The sequence below is a fragment of the Cricetulus griseus genome (assembly GCF_003668045.3).
Source record: "Cricetulus griseus strain 17A/GY chromosome 1 unlocalized genomic scaffold, alternate assembly CriGri-PICRH-1.0 chr1_1, whole genome shotgun sequence".
In the NCBI taxonomy this organism is placed as follows: domain Eukaryota; kingdom Metazoa; phylum Chordata; class Mammalia; order Rodentia; family Cricetidae; genus Cricetulus; species Cricetulus griseus.
The window spans coordinates 217,743,807-217,764,933 of NW_023276807.1; the positions used below are offsets into that span (position 1 = coordinate 217,743,807).

At 35.9% G+C, this 21,127-nt stretch overlaps 1 protein-coding gene across 3 annotated transcripts in view; it reads right to left on the reverse strand.

The window, feature by feature from the left end:
* The window catches only part of Ints6 (integrator complex subunit 6), an 80,509-nt gene that overhangs the window by 50,580 nt on the left and 8,802 nt on the right, over positions 1–21,127 (reverse strand). For all 3 annotated transcript variants that reach the window (XM_027390364.2, XM_027390365.2, XM_027390363.2), the window contains exon 4: positions 8,975–9,064. In XM_027390364.2, coding sequence (XP_027246165.1) covers positions 8,975–9,064 — 90 coding nt within the window. The remainder of the gene's footprint in view (positions 1–8,974; positions 9,065–21,127) is intronic.

The following is a 21,127-nucleotide window of genomic DNA, read 5'->3' on the forward strand; positions in this document are numbered from 1 at the left end:
GGGCAGGGTCAGGCAGATCTCTGTGAGGCCAGTCTGGTCTATATGGTCAGTTCCATGCCCGCCAAAGAAACATAAAGAGAACCTGTCTCAAAATTAATTTTTAAAAACAAAATACAAACAATGGGCCAGAGAGGTGGCTGGAACATGGGGTGGGGAGGATAGGACAGGACAACCTTGACCACACTTGGAAGAATGAAGCAGAAGGACTCACATAATGGCACCTGTCTGGGGGGGGGGGGAGTTTTTGAGGTAACTGTCATAAAAGCTAAAGAACTGTCTATCCCTCATTGACCTGGAGACTACCTGGCTAGGAGTCACAGAGATTCTCCTAGCCCTGCCTTCAGTGACATCCAAGAGCCCAGCAGTGTATCTTCCGCCCTTTACTGACTGAACCATTATCCCAGCCGTTGTTATTCTTTTACAAGTGGCCTCATAATTCCTTGACAACAGTCTTATTCTAAAAGTAATTATTCTATTTTTCCTTTCTTCCTACTTTTTTCTATAACCTCCATATTACAGATAACAGTATTACTACCTACATAGACACACAAGATGCCTAGAAATAATACTAGACCATTTAACTTATTTGAAAAGCTATTGAGTTGGGTGGAATAATGCAGTTTTGTGATCATGCATTGAGGCAACTGAGGCAGGAGGGGTGGTTGAGTTTGAGGGTAGCCTAGACTTACATACTGGAGCACTGTCACCATTACAAAACAAACAAACAAACAAAAACAGACAAGACAAATCTATGGACTTGACCCCAGTAAAGTATGCACGCATACAAACCCAATTATTTAGATATTACTTTAGAAATTTACAGAACCCTTAGAAGGCCAAGATTTTAGGTTCAGAACCCTATAAAATATTTTTTTCCTCCTAACCTATCTTTAAAAACCTGCATCATACACTATCAAATCTCTTCTGATTTCTACCTGCCTAACGCTGGCTTATTTTGACACATTTTTTTTTTTTGAGTTAGTAAGTGTAGCTTACTAATTCGTGCCAAATAGCACTCACCTTTAGTCTTTAAACCATCTTTACTCACCTAGTTGACAGAATAACTTTGCTAAAAACGCAAATTTAATAATGCATCTAGTCAACTTCAATCTTGTTTGTTTGTTTTTGGTTTTTCAAGACAGAGTTTCTCTGTAGCTTTGAAACCTGTAGACCAGGCTGGCCTCAAATTCACAGAGATCCACCTGCCTCTGCCTTCCAAGTGCTGTGATTAAAGGTGTGTGCCACCAACACCCTGCTTAATACCTCCCCCACAAATGTCAGCATAATGAAATCCTGTATCCTTCTAGCACTGCTATCTGCCTTCTACCTACATTTTATGTACCTTATACTTTCCAATTTACAACCATCTACTAAATGGTGGCCATGTATTTATACTTTGGCATACTATTCTCTCTTGGAATATCACAGCTCAATTCCTTACTCGAAATTTTAAGCTCCTTTGTTTATGCTGAAAAACTTAACTTTATTTCTGCTATGGCATTTCTCTATACTACACTTATATATAGTAGTATAGCACTTATACTAGAAGTGCTAATTGTTGACTGTTTGCAAAGACAGTATGTTTTCTAGGGGCAAGAATTTTATTTACTTCCATCTTTGCTCCTGCAGTAGCTAGAATATAAAGAGAGAACTATACATGTATACAGTGATTGTCAAAGTTCTGGTATACAGGCAAACCTATTATATATCACAGGGGGAAAATGCTAAACTAAAGGATATTCAACAACTCAAATCTGAAGAATCCATTCCGGAAGGTAACTAAGTGGCAACTCTCCAGAAAAATCAATCATTAACTGTCATCATTTTTTTTTTAAATAAATAGTCCTCATCGGGGTCATAGAAATATATTTTTTAATGATGCTAGTTACATAGCATTCAAAAACAAGTAATTACAGCTTAGTAAAGATACCAGAATTCTAATACTATTCTTTGGATGAAAACTTCTAAAGCAAGAATAGCAATGGCAGACAATATGAGTCAATTACTCACGTTCCTAGCAGTTCACCTCCTCTACCTCATCCTAAACTCAGGGTGGAAAGAAAATCCTCAATACAGCACACAGTAACTTTAGACTGATAGGTAGTCAGTAGGGAAGTTAGTATTCAGACTGTCCAATAATCTATTCTAAACCATATTAACAGATTAGAAAGTATCCTGTTATAAATATTCACACAAGCCCAATTCTACAACATTGGAAAGGATTCCAAGTATAACAACTGTAAAGACCAAGAATTATTTGTACCTTAGAATAACTTTAGGCTAGCCCTGTTAAGTTAAAAACATCTCACTACTGTTTATTAAGGTATTTTCACATGCTTTTATGTGGGGAAAAATATCTGTACTTATAATGTGTTTTCAAATCTTACTGTTCATCTCATCAGAATCAATTGGGACATGACTTCTCCATTTCTAGCCTAAGCAATGGATACATAATCAGCACTGAGGCCTGCATATTTTATAAGCTCACTTGGTGATTTTGATGCAGCTATGTAAAAGCTACCACTTAAGTACCACAGTAGTTTATGTATGGAAGGAATACAAGCAGCAACAGAAATGTCTCTAAACTATTTTGATGTATCCTACACCACAGACTTTTAGGTAATAGTTACTACTGACATACCACGTCCATTAAGATGACCAAAACATTTCTTTTTCATTATTCTGTTTGTCTACATGCTTTTCTTAGGGGCTATTCTTACTACCTAAGTTTAACTATTACTGTATAACTAAACTGCTGAATGTGCACTATATTAACTTGTGTCAAACTTCTTTATTTTATAATTATGTATTTTCAAGAAACTACAAACATTTCTAAACCACACCAACAGTGCCAAATACAGGAATGGAGAAAATGAAGGCAAAAATACAGATTTAAAAAAATGTAAATGGTCTATATCCAACCAATTCCTTTAGCTGTTCTTACAAAACTGCCTTGGTAGAGGTTACACAAAGTACAAGTCTGAAATATTTAATCACAAATATGATGTTAATCTTTTAGAGTTACTATACTCCAGCAATACCAATATGAAGAGGTCACTACAAGACAACACAGAACTCAAAAACCTATCACACTATGAAATTCTGAAAGATTTCAGTCTTTCTTAAAAATATTTATTTATGTACTTTATGCATATGGGTGTTTTGTCTATATGTATACTTGCACACCAGAGAAGGGCATTAGATCTCAAGGGGCTACAGTTAGAGATCACTGGTGAGCCACCATGTGGGTGCTCTTAACCACTGGACCATCCCTCCAGTCCCTCTTTCAGTCTTTCTTAAAACAAAGAAAGTTGCCCAATGTTCTAAGTATCCCAGGGAGTGTGGAACCCACTCTAAATGTGTTTTTAAATCTTCACCTATAAAATAGTTGTAACAGCCTCTGGCAAATAAGTTTTTTGACTTCAGTGATCAAAAATATTGAGGAAGGAGGAAACAGTTTCTGAATTATTTCAGATACCAGAATCTATATTGCTTTTGAATCAATAAGAAGGCAAATGCATAACTACACACCTTGTACTATTTTCAATGTGTAGGATGATCCAAAAAAAAAAAGTGCTATCAAATTCAATAACCTTTAAGAATTGACAAATCAGAATGTAAGACCAACTGAACCCATAAGCTGAGACTGCTCTTCCATTCTTGTTCTATACAAGTGTCTTAACTGGACATCTCTCCAATAAGTTATAAAGGTAGTTTTATCTAGCTTCGTCTTAAAAACCTAGTTAGTACTGCAAAGCCAACAGTTCATTTTGACAACAAATACCTTCTCAAAAAAATGTCACCTCCTTGGCAATCATAATACATTAATGCAGACAGTCTCATCTATACAGAGAAATCTTAATATTTGAAATAGAAGACTACTATCAGCATCTTTAGGAATGAGAAAAATAAGAGTTTAGATACAGTCACTGTTATAGCAGGATTTCTTCTGCAGCCTTACTGAACAATGTACTTGGCCATCTGTTTATAGAATCAGCTCAGAACACATTCCCACTGCAACTTAGTACTCCAGATAATCTTTGCAAAAAATGAAGAAAAAAAAAAAAAGAAAAATCAAGTTTTTAGCAAAGCCTGGTGACACAAGACTGTGCCTTCATAACTCTAGAGGCCAAGACCTAGGAGGACCGCCCCAAATTTAAAGCCAGCCTAGGCTTCATGAGTTCAAGTTCAGTCTTGGCTTTGACTTCAAAGGGAAATCCTGACTCAAAAAGTTAAATTAAATAAATAAAATAAACAACTCTAATTATAATTTGGTGATTTTACCAAAAACAACTGAAATGCTAGTAATACTGACATGATTATGAGTATTTGGACACAGGAATGTTTATCAACACTGGAAAAAAAAAAGTACTGTGGAAGCAAAAATAGTGTTCTCGGTATATCAGAATCCAAATCCATATGTAACCCATTTCCCTTATATGGAAATACTGAAGATAACCAATTTTACCAAATGGCTGTATACATATACACACATAAAAACACTCAAAAAAAAAAAGGCCAAAATAATACACTTAAATTTCCAATCCAACAGTCATCAAAAGTCCTAGACAATACTCGAGTCACCTCAAGCAATAGCCTGACTTTTAGTAAATGACTCTCAACTAATATAAAACGATCACATCTATCTCAAGAGTTTGCATCCACAGTGTAAAGCAGTCAAAGCTTCTCTGCTGTGAGCTGTCACAGAATACACAACACATCTATTTTCCTTCTCACAAACATGCTATAAAAAATTGGGGTTTGTACATAATGCAGGCCAAGGCTTAATATGGCTCTAAATATTTCAAGTAACTACTTTTCTACACTCTAAACAATACTGGGCCTTTTTAAAATAAATTTCACAAATATATACAATAAACCACACACAGTAAATGATTATCCTAAGATCTTTAGATCAAATTAGATTGTATATAATGTTACCCAGAATTTGCCAAATACATGAGAGGTAGCAGTGTCTATGAGATGGGATGAGTTCACCTTTTCAGTACTTCTACATACTTAGAATCATTTTTCTTACTCAAAAAACTCCTTAAAACACTGTCATGAAACAGGACACCAAAGACTTATCCTGTCATATACTCATTGCCTAGAAATGCTCTGTTCAGTATTCATAGGAGACTAAACAAATTAAGAACAGAATTATCTATATCATATGTGCATAGGAAGCTGAAATAAAGATAAGAATTAAGATAGAAAGTAAATTAGGATGTGCAGACAGCTTATTCAGACAAGTACCTACTGCACAAACACAAGGACCTGAGCTCAGATTCCCAGTATCCATGTAAAAGCCAGGTACAGTGAGTGCACTATCAAGGTAGAGACAGGAGAATTCCTGAGATGTGCTAACCATGAGCTCAGTTAGTGAGCTACAAGTTCAGGCAGAAACTGTCTTACAAAGTAAGGAACAGAGGAAGATACCCAACATCAGCTTATGAACTGCATACGTATCTGCCCATACACTCTCACAGCACATACACAATAGAAGGTAAATCCTAAACACATTCAACAAGAGAATCAAAGAGGTGCTGGGTAGATCCAGGTAAGCACCACTGGGCTGGGGATACCTTCACAATTTAGATTAATTCTAATATAGATTTTGGCAGCAACAAACACCATAACCAAAGCAAATCATTTTATTTCTTTTGATCTCAATTTCCTATGAGAATTATGGGAAAACAGCAAGGTCACTCATTCTGTACTAACAGAACAAATATGAACTACCACAGCAGACATACCTCTTGAGCAAAGTATATCATGAGGGTGGAACACACAAACCAACAAAGAGAAATACATCACATCTACAGTAGTCACAGCTGGCCAAATGTCATGGTATATACTTGTAATCTAACTACTTCGGAGGTAGAGGCAAGAGGATCTGAATTTGAAGTCAGTGTTACTAAATGAGTTCAAAGCCAGCCGGAACTATGGTGTGAGACAGTCTATTTAAAGAAAAAAAGCAGCCACAAACCACTAAAAATTACATACATATATCCCATAAAATTCCTTCAATGGAAATTAATCACACATTACACATTTATAGAAAGAGAATCCAGTTTTACCAAAGGCAAAGTAAAGAGACCTGCCACGATGTAAAGACAAAGCTGCCATGCCCTAGTAAAAAATAGCAATATAGATCATGCATGGAGCAAGCATATAAATGAACATATACACATCCATAGAGAGAGAAAGAGAGAGAAACATGAATTGGGATATTGTTCAATGCTTGAGCACTTGCCTGGCATGCACTAGACTTCAGGTTTGATCAACAGCACTGGGTGGTAGAGAGAGAGGCAGAGAGAGAGAGAGAAACATGCAAGGGCTTTCTCAAGCATGAATATCAAAATAGCTCACAGGCCTATGCTCCAACTTAATAACCAAAAATGTTTGCCTTAAACTAAATGTTCAGGTAAGGAGCAGCAATCGGAATCAATTTTTAACTTCCTATCAGATTCAATACATCAATGTCTGTAATATTTTTAATGTAAACTCTATTATTAGTACTATAGTAAATATTACACAAAGTAAGAACAGAAAGGTTAAGATATCTGCCCACAGGAAAATCTTATTTGCAAGTTAATATTGGAATATTATAAAGACACAGTAATATCCTTCCCAAGGAAAGAATCAGAATAAAAGTTCAACAATTCCAATTCTCATGTACATTTCAAAATATATTACAGCTAGAGGATGTCCCATAAATAGGTTTTACAAATAAAGCAGATCCAGATATATAGGAACAAGCTACATCACCAAAAGCATTTCTAAAAAGGCAAGAGAAAGAGTGCCTTACAGGTAGGTGAATTTTACAACAGAAAACAGAAATAACTGTTTAATCAAAAAAAGAACGACCATCAAAAGACTTAGAATTTGGAGCAGGGCCTGGTGGTGCACGCCTTTGATCCCAGCATTTAGGAAGAAGAGACAGGAGGATCTCTGTGACTTTAAGGTCAGCCTTAGACTACAAAGTGAGTTCCAAGACAGCCAGGGCTACACAGAAAAACCCTATCTTAAAAAAAAAAAAAGAAAAAAGAAAAAAAAAAAAGACCTGGAATTTCTACAAAATGAAACAAATACTGAAATGATTATGGTTAAGAGAGAAAAATTAAATTGAGAGTTGCTAAGTGACATTTCTATTGTTTGTGATTATAGATACAATCACTGCCCACTAAGAGAGACAGGACCATAAACGGCTATACATGCCAACTAAAGTCTAAGTCCAATAACCCATTAAGTTTCCACTTTTAAGCAAGCAATAAAATATCTAGTTAGAGTTTATAACGTATTTTTTAGTGCTACCTCAATAATTATATCCTAAAATCTATTTAATATTAACTGTTGAAACAATGCAATTCTAGCATTTCCCTCCTATATAAAATTAGGTAATCTGCATCTAAATTCTGCACTGGTCTATTGTCTCATAATGGAAATGATACAATATACTTTTTTTATAGCCACACACTTTCCCATATATTTTTTCATTTTAGATTTCAACAGCCGTATGAAGGAAAGCAAGAACTATTGTCATTATATCATTGATAAAGTGGAGATTTAGGGAAACTGGGTCACTGGTACAAAGTTCACTACTAGAAGTACTTGAATTAAGAGAGAAACCCACATGCTCTGACCCCATGTAAATTATATTCCAGAGTCACAAAATGAAAATAAATTCCAAATCTCTAATTAAATTTTAATTCGAGACGGGCAGTGGTGGTGCACGCCTTTAATACCAGCACTCATGAGGCAGAGGCAGGCAGATCTCTGTGAGTTCAAGACCAGCCTGGTCTACAAGAGCTAGTTCCAGGACAGCCTCCAAAGCCACAGAGAAAGAAAAAAAAAAATTAATTCAAATTCTTAATCTAATCATTAAAGTCTGAACCTTTCCCATTTCAAATTCTAATAAATACAGTAGAAACTAAGAGTAAATGTAAACAATAACAAGTCTTTAAAAGATCACCTGTATATCAGTATGTCAAGAAGAAAAAAATGAAAAAAAAAACACTTACCACTTACCAACAGTTCAAAAACAGTAAAAACACTGTAAAGTTTGCTTCCTTTAATCTAATGGAGTTATTGAAATACAGCACACACAACTCACTGACAGAGAGCAAATAACATTAGCTCTGAATTATTTATATTACATATGACTCAGAAAAAAAACATAAATGCTGAAGAATCTTCACTTTCTAGTTTTAACCTACTCTTGGCACTGTTTTACTTCAGCCCCTGCACCCTAGTAAAAACACACCAATGACACGATTGGGGATGAAACGTCTATGAAAGGCCTATGTATCTCAGTCCCAAGTTCAGGGTGCTATTGAGCAGTGGTGACAACACTGAGAGATGGGGCCTGTCTGGAGAAAGACAGGTGACTGGAGTATATACAGTCTTCAAAGTGTTAACTGATTGCAGTCTCTTACTGTTTGCTTACTGGCCACATGAAGTGACAAGCTTACTTACTCCGTCACACTGCCCCACCAGTGCTGCCTCACCAAAGGGCACAAATTCCCAGTCTACCTGCTATGGATTGAAACCTTTTTGAGGAGTTAAAATAAACCTTTCCTTGGTATAAACTTATTTACTTCAGTCACTCTGTCAGTAATTAAAAGCTATCATAATAATCAACTAAATTAAGCAAAATTATTAGAATTCTATTTCTAGGTTGTTGAGTTTTGTTTTGTTTTGTTTTTTTTAACCTGAAAGTAAGAATTTTATTACTATACAGACTGACTTTGGAGCAGAAGGTATATTCACAAACTTTGCAAAGAAAGGATTCATAGTCAAGAAAATATAAAGACAACTGCTATGAACAAAGATAGATTGTCTCAGGAGATGGATTATTATAAATTGCACCAGATAACTAAAAAGAAAATCTACTACAAACTATTCATTATACACATACACAGACAGGTTTCAATTGCATCTGTATGATCTGTGTGACACACACATGACTTACCTCATCCTGGACACCACTGGTAGTAGTCAACTTGCTCCCATCAGTGATTGTAATAATTATTGCTGGCTCCAAGAAAAAAGGGTTTCTTCCCTGAAGTCAGAAAACAAGCAGGTATTAAGGCTTAAATTCTGGCTTAACTTTCTTTAGTCACAAAGCCAATTCTTAGAACAGAATATCCCCAATTCCCCTAAATGTATACCATCTCTTTTCATTTTTAGATTTTTTTTTTTTAATTGCATTTACTTTGTGTGTGTACTCGAATGCCATAGGCCATGTGTGGAGGAGGTTGGAGGACAACTAACAGGAGTCTGTTCTCTCTTAATATATGGGACCTGAAAATCAAACCCAGTTTGTCAGGCTGGGCAATCAAGTACCTTTTTATTACTTACTGAGCCATCTCACTAAACCCCATCTCTCCTGCTAGTAAAATTTACACAACATATACCTGTTTGCACATTTAAAACAAACTTTAGAATACATAAGAGTGGTTAGCTATAGCCTAGATGCCCCTCAACCAAAGAATGGATAGAGAAAATGTGGTACATTTACACAATGGAGTACTACTCAGCAGAAAAAAACAATGGAATCTTGAAATTTGCAGGAAAATGGATGGAACTAGAAGAAATCATTCTGAGCGAGGTAACCCAATCACAAAAAGACAAACATGATATGTACTCACTCATATGTGGATTTTAGACATAAAGGATTACCAGCCTACAATCGACACTGCCAGAGAACTAATAAACAAGGAGGACCCTAAAAAGTGACAAACTTTGTCCCCTGGAGAAGGGGAAAGGGTCACAATCCCCTGAGGAAACTGAGAGCATGGGAAGGGGGGGGGGAGCTATGAGAATGAGAAGGGAAGAGGAAGGATGAAGAGGTCATGAGGGAGCAGAAAGGTTGAGTCAGGGGAAGATTAGAAGAAAGGGTATGTGATAGGTAGGGTTTTAGTTGGGGGAGGTGGTAGGGGAGGAAGGGAGGGAGAAGGGAACTGGGATTGTCATGTAAATTTAAAACAAAAGGGACTTGGAGAGCCCATCCCACATGGAGGTATGCTCTCTCAGCCTGGACACATTGGGGAGGGCCTGGGCCCTGCACAGGATGATATGACAGACTTTGGAGAACCCCTATGGAGGGCCTTACCCTCCCTGGGGAGCAAAAGGGGGATGAGGTAGGGGGCTGGTTGGGGTTTTGGGGGAGGGGAGAGAGAGGGAGAAGGGACTGACATGTGAAGCAAGCTTTGTTTCTAATTTGAACTACTAAATTAAAATTAAAAAATTATGGTTTGAGAAAAAAAGAGTGGTTAGCTATAATTAGAGATATAAAGATAGATTTCTCTTTTCTTTATATATTCTTCAGTTTTCACTTTTTCAGTACACATTTCTATTTGTGTCTTATAAAACATTTCTTTTTTTTTTTTAAAGATTTTATGCCAGGTGATGGTGGTGCACAGCTTTAATCCCAGTACTCAGCAGACAGAGGCTGGAGGACCTCTGAATTCAAGGTCAGCCTACAGTCTACAGAGTGAGTTCCTAGACAGCCAATGCTATGCAGAGAAACATCTTAAGAAAGGAAAAAAAAGGGGGGGGGAGTTATATTAAGTTTATGAATGTTTAACTAGCATGCATGCATATGTACTATGTATGTGGTTGGTGACACAGAGGCCAAAGGAAGACAAGACAGTTCAGCTGCCTTGAACTGAAATTATAGACAACTATGAGCCACCCAAAGTAGGTACTGGGAACTAACTGAATCCTAGTCATCTGAAGAGAGCAGCAAATTCTCTTAACCACTGAGTCACTTCTCCAGCCCTGGTATTTAATTTCTTTCTTGTTTTTTTGTTTTGTTTTGTTTTTTTTTTTTTTTAAGATTTTTATTTATTTATTATGTATACAGTCTTCTGTCTGCATGCCAGCAGAGGGCACCAGATCTCATTTAAGGTGGTTGTGAGTCACCATGTGGTTGCCGGGTATTGAACTCAGGACCTCTGGAAGAACAGTCAGTGCTGAGCCATCTCTCCAGCCCTGGTATTTAATTTCTTAAAAGGTACTCTAACAGTTTAACTCTGGCAATTTGATTTTTCAGGAGCTATCACAAACTGTGATAATAATCACTTCACTAGGGATACAGAGGCGAGCCTGGTCTACAAATCGAATTCCAAGACAGAACAGTTACAAAGAGAAACCCTGTCTCCAAAAGATAAAATGAAATAAACTTCAAGCTTTATATTAAGATAAACATTCCTTCAGATAAATGAGTTTTTTCAGTGGTTTCATGGAGCCCATTTAAATTTAGGCAGTAGTGTATCTATGGGATCCCTAAAGTAGTAAGTAGGCTTGATACAATGTATCAAAGGTAGCCTGAACAACATAGCAAGAAGCTGTCTCAACAAAAAAATAATGATATATACCATTTTTACAACAATGAAAATACTTAACACTACCCTACTGTAGATTAAAAACTAATTAAGAGCACTGAGAAGATGACTCAGTAAGCAAAAGCCAAGCCTGACAACCTGAGTTGCCTGAGTTCAATCTCCAGTACCTACACGGTAGAAAGATTTCCAGAAAGTTGTTCCCATGGCATGTGTGTGCAGACATTAAGTATGTGTATACACACACAGAGAGACAACACAATTTTTTAATGATCAAGATATTAATCTTTATGTTGGGTGTTTTCATCATGATTAAAAAATAAATATCATCTAGTTGGAAACAACAGAAATAGTTCAGAGGTTAAGAGTATTTGTTGCTTTTGCAGAGGACCTGGGTTTGGTTCCCAGCACCTACATGGTGGCTCACAATCTGTAATTCTAGTTCCTTGAATGCCCTCTGATGCCCTCTTCTGGGTGCTGTGAGAACAAGGCATGCACATGGTGCACACACATGCAAGCCAACCATTCACCGATTATATAATAAATGAATCTTTAAAAGATAGTATACACACACATCATCTTATATTGCTTCCTACTGCTTCACTTGGTTTCATTCTTATTCTTATATAAGCACAATGAAAATTAGCTTTTAGAGACCAGAGAATTGGTCAAAAAAACGCTATTTTAAATTAGGACCCTTGTATATGATGATCACCCCAAAAATAATGCAGTTGAACTTCTTTTTCCCTACATTTATGGACTCAACTACTATAATCAAAAATATTCAGAAAAGAAACTATGGATATACTGCATGTTGTCTACTTTTTCTGATCATTCCCTAAGCAATGCAACCATAATTCACACAGAATTAGGTATTATAATCTACAGATGATTTAGAGTTCAGAACAGAATGCATATGGTTCTTCTATAACAAAGCTGTTAGCTGAAATTTTACTAGTCTTATAACACACCTAACCCTCTCAAGAGCCACAACCACAGATCTTGGAAATAAGAGAGTACTTATGTTCTAAAAGTCTTGAAGTGGCCAAATTTTCAGGAAGATGAAAATGATGTAACTCAAGATGTACCAGTAGGATTAATAAGCAGCAACTTCAAGCAGAACTTGAAATTCTAAACCATGATAATTCCATGGCATCAAGAAGTTATACAGGGGGCTGGAGAGATGGCTCAGGGGTTAAGCGCACTGACTGCTCTTCCAGAGGTTCTGAGTTCAATTCCCAGCAACCGCATGGTGGCTCACAACCATCTGTAATGTGATCTGGTGTCCTTTTCTGGCCTGCACTGTATATATGATAAATAAATAAATAAATCTTCTTAGAAGAAGAAGAAGAAGAAGAAGAAGAAGAAGAAGAAGAAGAAGAAGAAGAAGAAGAAGAAGAAGAAGTAGTAGTAGTAGTAGTAGTAGTAGTTATACAGGGACTAGCAAGATGGCTCAACAGGTAGGCACTTGCTGCCAATCCTGATGACTTGAATAGCTACCCAGTGGGATCTAATGACCCACCTCCACTAGTTGCCTTATGACTTCCACACATACACCAAAAACACACATTAAGTAAAATGAAGCCACATAATGTAGGCACATGCCTTTAATCCCAGCATTCGGAGGCAGAAGCAGTCAGATCTCTGTGAGTTCAAGGCCAGCATGGTCTACAGAGTGAATTAATTTCAGGACAGGCTCCAAAGCTACAGAGAAACCCTGTCTCAAAAAACAAACAAAAAAACCACACTTCCAGAGTGCACAAACAGACACACACATATGAACAAATTATAAAATATTAGTATCTTCCAATTTTGGAAAAATCTATATAAATATCAAGGAAAAAAACATAAGCATCTTCTTGGCACCAATACCCTCTACAATAACTAAGATCCTTTCTTCTATAAGTTAGGCAAAAATTACACACACAAAATAATTACAAAACTAAATAATATATAATATACTAAAGGTAATATATAATATACAAATGAAGTGTTTTTATTTCTTCAGGGTAAAAAGTGCTATGCATATTACTTAGTGAGTTGAGTTTAAAATCACTAACAGTAGCAGGACATGCTGCTGCAATAGTTTTCTCATTACAGTTCCACAATGGTCCTCCCCTGCTTTTCACAGCACTGACTCTCAATAGCTATATAATAAACTGACACTTTCTCTTGTCAGTATTATTTATGTATCAAATTAAAAGTTTTAGTTATCTACCAATAAATCAAAAAGCAACTTAATTTAGCATTCAAAAGTCTACATAAGAATTATTCAAATTCAATGTGTAATTAGCTATTTGACAAGCCTATAATGTTTACTTCTCTGATCTTATACTTAAGAGACTATCATATATTTTTACTCTTAACAATGTATGTAAAGTCACTTAATTTGGAGGCAATACATAAGAATTTTTCTTGGTATTCACTTTGGTCACAAAGTTTTGTGTTGGTTTTTTAGCATGCAAACTAGCAGGTTTCCTTACAGCACTTCACACTCACTTGGCTTTTACTAACTTCCCTGTCTCCCATAATTATCACACACACACACACACACACACACACACACACACACACACACCACAGAGAGAGAGAGAGGGAGGAGAGAGAGAGAGAGAGAGAGAGAGAGAGAGAGAGAGAGAGAGCTGTTTTAAGACATAGCAGCCAGCAAAGGGACTGAGCGTTCACTTTGCCCACTCACAGTCTTAGGAAAACAAACACAATCATTAGAAAACATGACAAGTTATAAGATTTAGAATTTAAACCAAAGAAATAGAAAAGAAAATCTGACTTTTATATTGACCAAGATATTATAAAGTAAAAACCCCCTTTCACATAAAATGAACAGTTCAATAAAAAACTGATCATGGTGTTAAACATGTCAATGAAGGCATAAATCTCAAAAAATTGAAAGAATTAATGTAAAGAACCCACTTACAAGCAATAATATTTTTTTGTAATACTGGTAAGCTCGTGATATGTTAAAATAAATTTTGAAAATAGTTTTAAAGCTGCAAGTCAACTTTTTCAAAATACAAAAACAAAACTCAGGGCCAGAAGTCTGTTAATTTTATTCAAAACCCTCAAAAAGCAAGCCGGGTAGTGGTGGCACATGCCTTTGATCCCAGCATTGGGGAGACAGAGGTGGGCGGATCTCTGTGAGTTCAAGGCCAGCCTGGTCTACAAAGCAAGTTTCAGGACAGGCTCCAAAGCTACAGAGAAAACATGTCTTGAAAAAAATCAAATAAAACAAAACAAAACAAACAAACAACTAAAAAAGCAATGGAATAGAAGCATAGATTTTTTTATCATGCTCTTAAACCAATTATAATTAATCTGAAGCAAAAGAAAACTAGCCCTGAGCACTCTGGACAAATGGTTGTGGCTACATCTGTTATTGACCCAATGAACCCAAATTTTCTTCCTATGCCATCACATTCCACACATGTGTACAGCCAAGAGCCTGACTACTTAGTGTAGTAGTCAGGTGACAGGAAGAAATGCTCAGAAATAAGCAAATGAGATAATAAAGTGTACATCCCTAAACCAAAGCTATCACTAAAAGCAGGAAAATTTTTTAATTTGCCAAACTTGCTCATAATTTCAATCTAAAATTTCCTTTTCAAATAAATAGCTATAAGCAATGGAATGTTGAAAAGTAGAACCAGTATGTCTTGAGAATACATTAACGGGGTTCCTTAACATGAAATACTGCTACTCCTTTGTAAGGGTGGGGCTGTTCATTAAATTATAAAGATGATATACAATTGGTTAGTTATAGAGCCCAAACAATATATAAATTACTTTAGTCAACAAAGACTTCAAATAAAGTAATAGGCGTACTTCCAGAGTCAATATTCCAAATATGGAATTTTAAGTTTTATGTTTTAGAATCTGAAAACATTTCTTTTATTAAGATCTCAAATTCTGTGGCACACACAAATTTTTTTATAAATACATATTAAACTCTAAAGTAGTCATTTTTTTTAAAGATTTGTTATTTGGTTTAATTTTGCCATGCCATTGTGAACACACTGTATTATGTATCATAATTGTGCATGACTTTATTTATGAGCTAAATAAATGAATGGAAAAAAAGATTTGATATTTTATGTGTGCAAGTGTGTCTGGTACCTGAGAAAGTCAAAAGAGAGGATTGGATCTCTGAAATTGGAGTTACATTTGGTTGTGATCTTCCATGTGGATGCTGGGAACCAAACCTGTGTCCTCAGCAATAGCAGCCAGTGTTCTTAATCACTGAGCCATCTCTCTAGCCTCTAAAACACTCATCTTAAACTATGCTTTTAAAATAGTATGCTTGACTATACACAAAGGATACATTAGAAACTCATTAGCTGAGGTTGCTTTTCATTTTTAATACATCTTAAAATTTTATTACTATTAAAATAATGATTAGACTTCTTTATAAAGACTACAACTGTACATTTACTATTAAATTCCAAATATTCATGAAAGTTAAAATATGGTTTAAGATTCCAGCACTTGGGAGGCAGAGGCAAGCAGATCTCTGTGAGTAGGAGACCAGCCTGGTCTACAAGAGCTAGTTCCAGAACAGCCTCCAAAGCCACAGAGAAACCCTGTCTAAAAAACCAAAATCTCCAAGTGTATGTTGGCCACATTGACTAATATCTGTAATTCTAGAACTCAGTTGGCGAGGCATGAGGACAGTGAATTAAAAGCCAGTCTGAGCTATTTGGCCAGTTCAAAGCCAATGAAGCTACATTTATTAAGACCTGCTTCAAAGACAAGCAGAAAAGGGTACTACAAAAAAACCTAGTTATCTTTACATGATTGAGGTCTCTAACTATAGAAAAAAATGTTAAAATTATACACTAATAAGAAACAGTTTACTTTCAAGTTTATTCTACTATAGAACTGTATGCCAATATGATCCCTTTTTTCAGCCCTCTAATTTCTTATGTGGTAAATTTAACAGCATTAAAAAACATGGAATAAACTGGGCGTTAGTGGCGCACGCCTTTAATCCCAGCACTTGGGAGGTAGAAGCAGGCGGATCTCTGTGAGTTCAAGGCCAGCCTGGTCTCTGAGTGCCAGGATAGGCTCCAAAGCTACACAGAGAAACCCTGTCTCAAAAAACAAAACAAACAAAAAAAAAAAAACATAGAATAAAAAGGTTTGAGCAAATGTTGAGACTCCAGTACTGGAGAAAAGAAAAAGATAGAGACATCTAACAAATTTATTTTACCAGTGTCTAGGTAACGCTATTCTGGAATTTCATAATAGAGACATAACCTTTACCATAAAAACTGAAGAAATACTAATGCTTGACTTTGTGAAAAGCTAATATTTAAGGAACAAATGACAAGTCTAATTTCATAATTTGGGTTTTACATTTAAACTAGATCCTAAAGTTTAAGAAAGATTAACAAATTGGTTTTGGTAACTTCTAAAAAGCAGTAGCAGGCAAACAATTCATACTTGCATAGAAACAGAAATGAAGAAGTAACAATTTTACTGAAGAGTATTGATATTATAGATAAGATATCTACTTATCTTAGATAATATATCTACTGTATTACAGGGATTAGGTAATATTAATGTGGGAAAAATTAATGTAGCAAAATACAAATGCAAAGAGGAAAATGTATTTTCAAAGACAGGTAAATGAAGGCAAGAAAAAAAAAAATCAAAACTCAATTTGCCTCAACAACTCACCCAGATCTGTCTATCCTATCCTCAAGCTTAATGATCTCCCTGGGTTGCTGACTAGAACAGGATATACAGACACTAGTTTTGGCAAAAATCTGGTTAGATCATTTTATTTATTTTACTTTATGTGTATGGGAGTTTTGCCTGCAAACACATCTTCATAACACATGTGCCTGGTATCTGAGGATGACAGACCCCTAGGATTGAAGTTACAGGTGGATGGCTGTGAGCAGCCATGTAGGTGCTGAGAATAGACCCAGGTCCTCTGATTTAAGAGCAGACATGCTCTTAATCACTGAGCCATCTCTCCAGCCACCTAAATCATTTCTTGAACTCAAAAGTCAAATTCAATTTTAAATACTCTAACAAGCAGACCCTGAATGTTATGACTAATACGATGATTCTGGTTACTTCTCTCTAAATCTCTACAATACAAACAGGCTCCCAAAAGAATAAAGTTACACATAATGCTGTCTTTAAAAACAAAAATACAGGAGTACTGGAGAAAAGGTTTAGCAGTTAAGAGTACTGGCTGCTCTTCCAGAGGACCTTGGTTTAATCCCCAGTACTGATGTGGTGACTAACAATCATCCATAACTCATCTCAGGGAATCCAACAGACTCTTCTGGTCACCAAGGGTACCAGGCACACCTGTGATGCATTGGCATATGCCCACCCCAAACACCCAATCACATAAAATAATTTTTACTCTTTAAATAAAACATTTAAAAACAAAAAACATGGTGCAACAGTTTTCCCTATAAATAGTGAAAATCTAGTCAATATATGTTACAGATAACAAAAATTAGTGACAAAGCATTGTATTTTTGAAAGGAAAAAATTCACAACTAGGGTATTATTTCCCATATGCTATGGCTGAGAATAAATCTTAACTGGTAAGACAAAGTTAATTCCAAGGCTTTTTAAGGGTTGCTTTTTTAATGTATTTTAATTTCATTTTCTATCCAGATCTATCTTTCAAAAATGGTCTGTTCTTCACTGCTAGAGATCAAAGAGTTCATACATGCCAGGCAAGCAGTATGAAGCTACATCTCCTAGTACTCCCAAAATGTCTATAAGCCTTCTGAGATGCACAGAGCAGACAAGGGCTTCGGGATATTAATATGGGTCATAAGGGAGTAGATGTCACATATGGGTGAAAATACAGACTGCAACAAAAGTAAAACTTTAATATATATATATATATATATATATATATATATACACACACATATATATATATATATACGTGTGTGTATATATATATACATATATATACACACACATTTCAGAGTTCATAGAAACTGTATGAACACAATATAATACTTTTTACATTAGGATCTTCATTCAATATAAGTTTGTTTGAAATCAGACATTATCCATTCTGGATTAACAATAAAAGTTAGAATAAACAGAAAATTTTAAAATAAAGACCTTTCCTAGCACAGGAAGATTTGGTGGACTTTGTAGAGCCCCCGTTGAGGGCTCTACCCGGCCTGGGGAGTAATGGGTGGATGGGGTGGGGGGTAGGTTGGGGGGGGAGAGGGATGGGGGTAAGGGGAGGGAGAGCTAGAAGGGACTTAACTTGGATAAAAAAAAATTTAAAAAAAAAGCTACACAGAGAAAAAATAAAATAAAATAACGACCTTTTACTCTTTCATTTAGACCCATTTTTCTGCATATGGTCTCTTCTTTTTCTATCTTACAAGTTAAGAATTCAAACTTCTACATTTGTAAAAGAGCATAAAGACCATGAACTATCACAATTTAGAAGACCATGAAATTTATTGTTTTACTAAAGCCCCACAATTCAAAAGCACTGACCCTGGCCATCTCATGAGCACAGCCTTTGCAATTACCCACGGTCTATATGGCCTGACTTTCCTCAGCACTCTAAATAGGCAATTTTCTTACTTAACAAAATAATTATTTTTAATTTTGAAGTAACTGCATTTGGAATTTTTAATCTTGAAGTTCCAAAATATCCCTTAAGATCTGTTTGTTTTCTAATATCCAACAAGTTTCAAGTTTTAAAATGAAGAAAATATTTTAACAAACCATATCAGTTTTGTCATTCAGTAACCATAAGCTGTACCACCTAACAGGTAATATTACAATAATCTTTGCTCACATACTTAAAACTAGTAGTAAAGTTTTGTAAAAAATACAATCCTTCTAAATCCTTTGTCCACAAGCCCTGTACTACACATTTGGTCAAATCAAACTGAGGGAAAAGATTCCATAGTCTTTTAAGGTACACATTTCAGAAAAGACAAGCACATAAGGATTAGGATATATTTTCATTATGAAAAGTCACTAAGAGCCGGGAGCTGGTGGTGCACGCCTTTAATCCCAGCACTTGAGAGGCAGAGGCAGGCAGATCTCTGTGAGTTCTAGGCCAGCCTGGTATCCAGAGCAAGTGCCAGGATAAGATCCAAAGCTACACAGAGACACCGTCTCGAGGTGGGGGGCGGGGGAGTCACTAAGCTGACAATTAGGAAGTCTTTCAACATAACAACTGTGTCTTGTAAGTAATCACATTTCATATAGCTTATGTCAAAAACACCCTTCATATTAAAAAAATAATTCATAGGTTCATCCTGCTAATAGCTTTTCCCACACAGATCTACAAAATAGGAATATTTTACACTTGGACTCCTTGGACAATGTTATCTTCTAACCATCATCACCAATGGGAATTCTAAAACTTAGTCATGGAAATAGACTGATCTGAGATTCCTCAAAGACTGAAGATGTTTCTTATTCTAAAATTGTGTTTGCATGTGTCTAGTAGTATGAAACTGCTTTTGAAAAGATAAATGAAGATTTCAGGAAAGACTTCAATAAAGTTTTTTTGTTTTGTTTTGTTTTTCGAGACAGGGTTTCTTTGTGGTTTTGGAGCCTATCCTGGCACTCACTGTGTAGACCAGGCTGGTCTGGAACTCAGAGATCCACCTGCCTCTGCCTCCCGAGTCCTGGGATTAAAGGCGTGGCCACCAACACCCAGCCAATAGTTTTTTTTTAAATATATATTTTTAGAACAACATATTGAGACTCAAAAATTAAAACCAAAAAAGCATGTTCCCTACAGCAAAAGCAATGATTTTAGTCGGAAGTAGTGGATAACTTACTGGGGAGGGAGAAAGGAAGAGAACACACAGTATATCACCGAGATTCTGGGTCTAGTCAGTTTCAGAACAGAAAGTTTTTTATCCTGTTGTTAACTGATGTCCCTAATAATGAGCATGATGAACCTCAGCAACCAAGTTTCTACCACATGCCACCTTGTTATTTTGTGATATCTAATCCTTACAAAACTTTAAAAACTGATACTGACAACACTTTGTGGATGAGAAAGTTGAAGATCAGACATTTAAGGACTCGTCACAACATAAGCTGCTAAATGGGACAGACCAGCACATATACTTCTTATTGTTTGTTTGGGATTTTGGTTTTCTGTATCACCACAATGTTCTAGAGGGGAAGCAGGATTAAACCAAAGTTAGGTTCTCATTGTTTTAGTTTTTAAAATCTGAAAGGAAATTTACAAAATAAATTACATTACAGTAATAAAGTGGGTTGCACAGAACTCCACCTCCACCATCGTCATCTATGGCGAGCTCTTCTATTCAACTTTACTAGTGGAAAGCAGAGTGAGAGGCTACACTACCTGGCAGGAACTCACCAGTATGGTGGAAATCCATAAGCAAGCCAGTCATATTTTTCTAGCTCAAGACATGAGGCTTAAATATTTTCAACATCATCTTAGACAAAAAAAAAAAAAAAAAACCATGACAGTTAACCAATTACAAAGCTGTCCAGGGGAGTTATTATTGTAGCCCCATCACTAGCTGGCTCAAATGGAAAAATCAACTAACTGACAAGTTATTAGCTGTATGTTAACCACCTAAATCAGAAAATAAAGTGTTAAAATGTGGAAACAAAAATTTTATTAACTATATACATATTATTACAACCTTGACCAAGGAGACAGGGAGATGGCTCAACAGATTAAGATACATACACACCCCAAAATAATCTTAGATTATTATAAACTTGTCCTAAAATGTCATGAAGTCCTATCAACCACC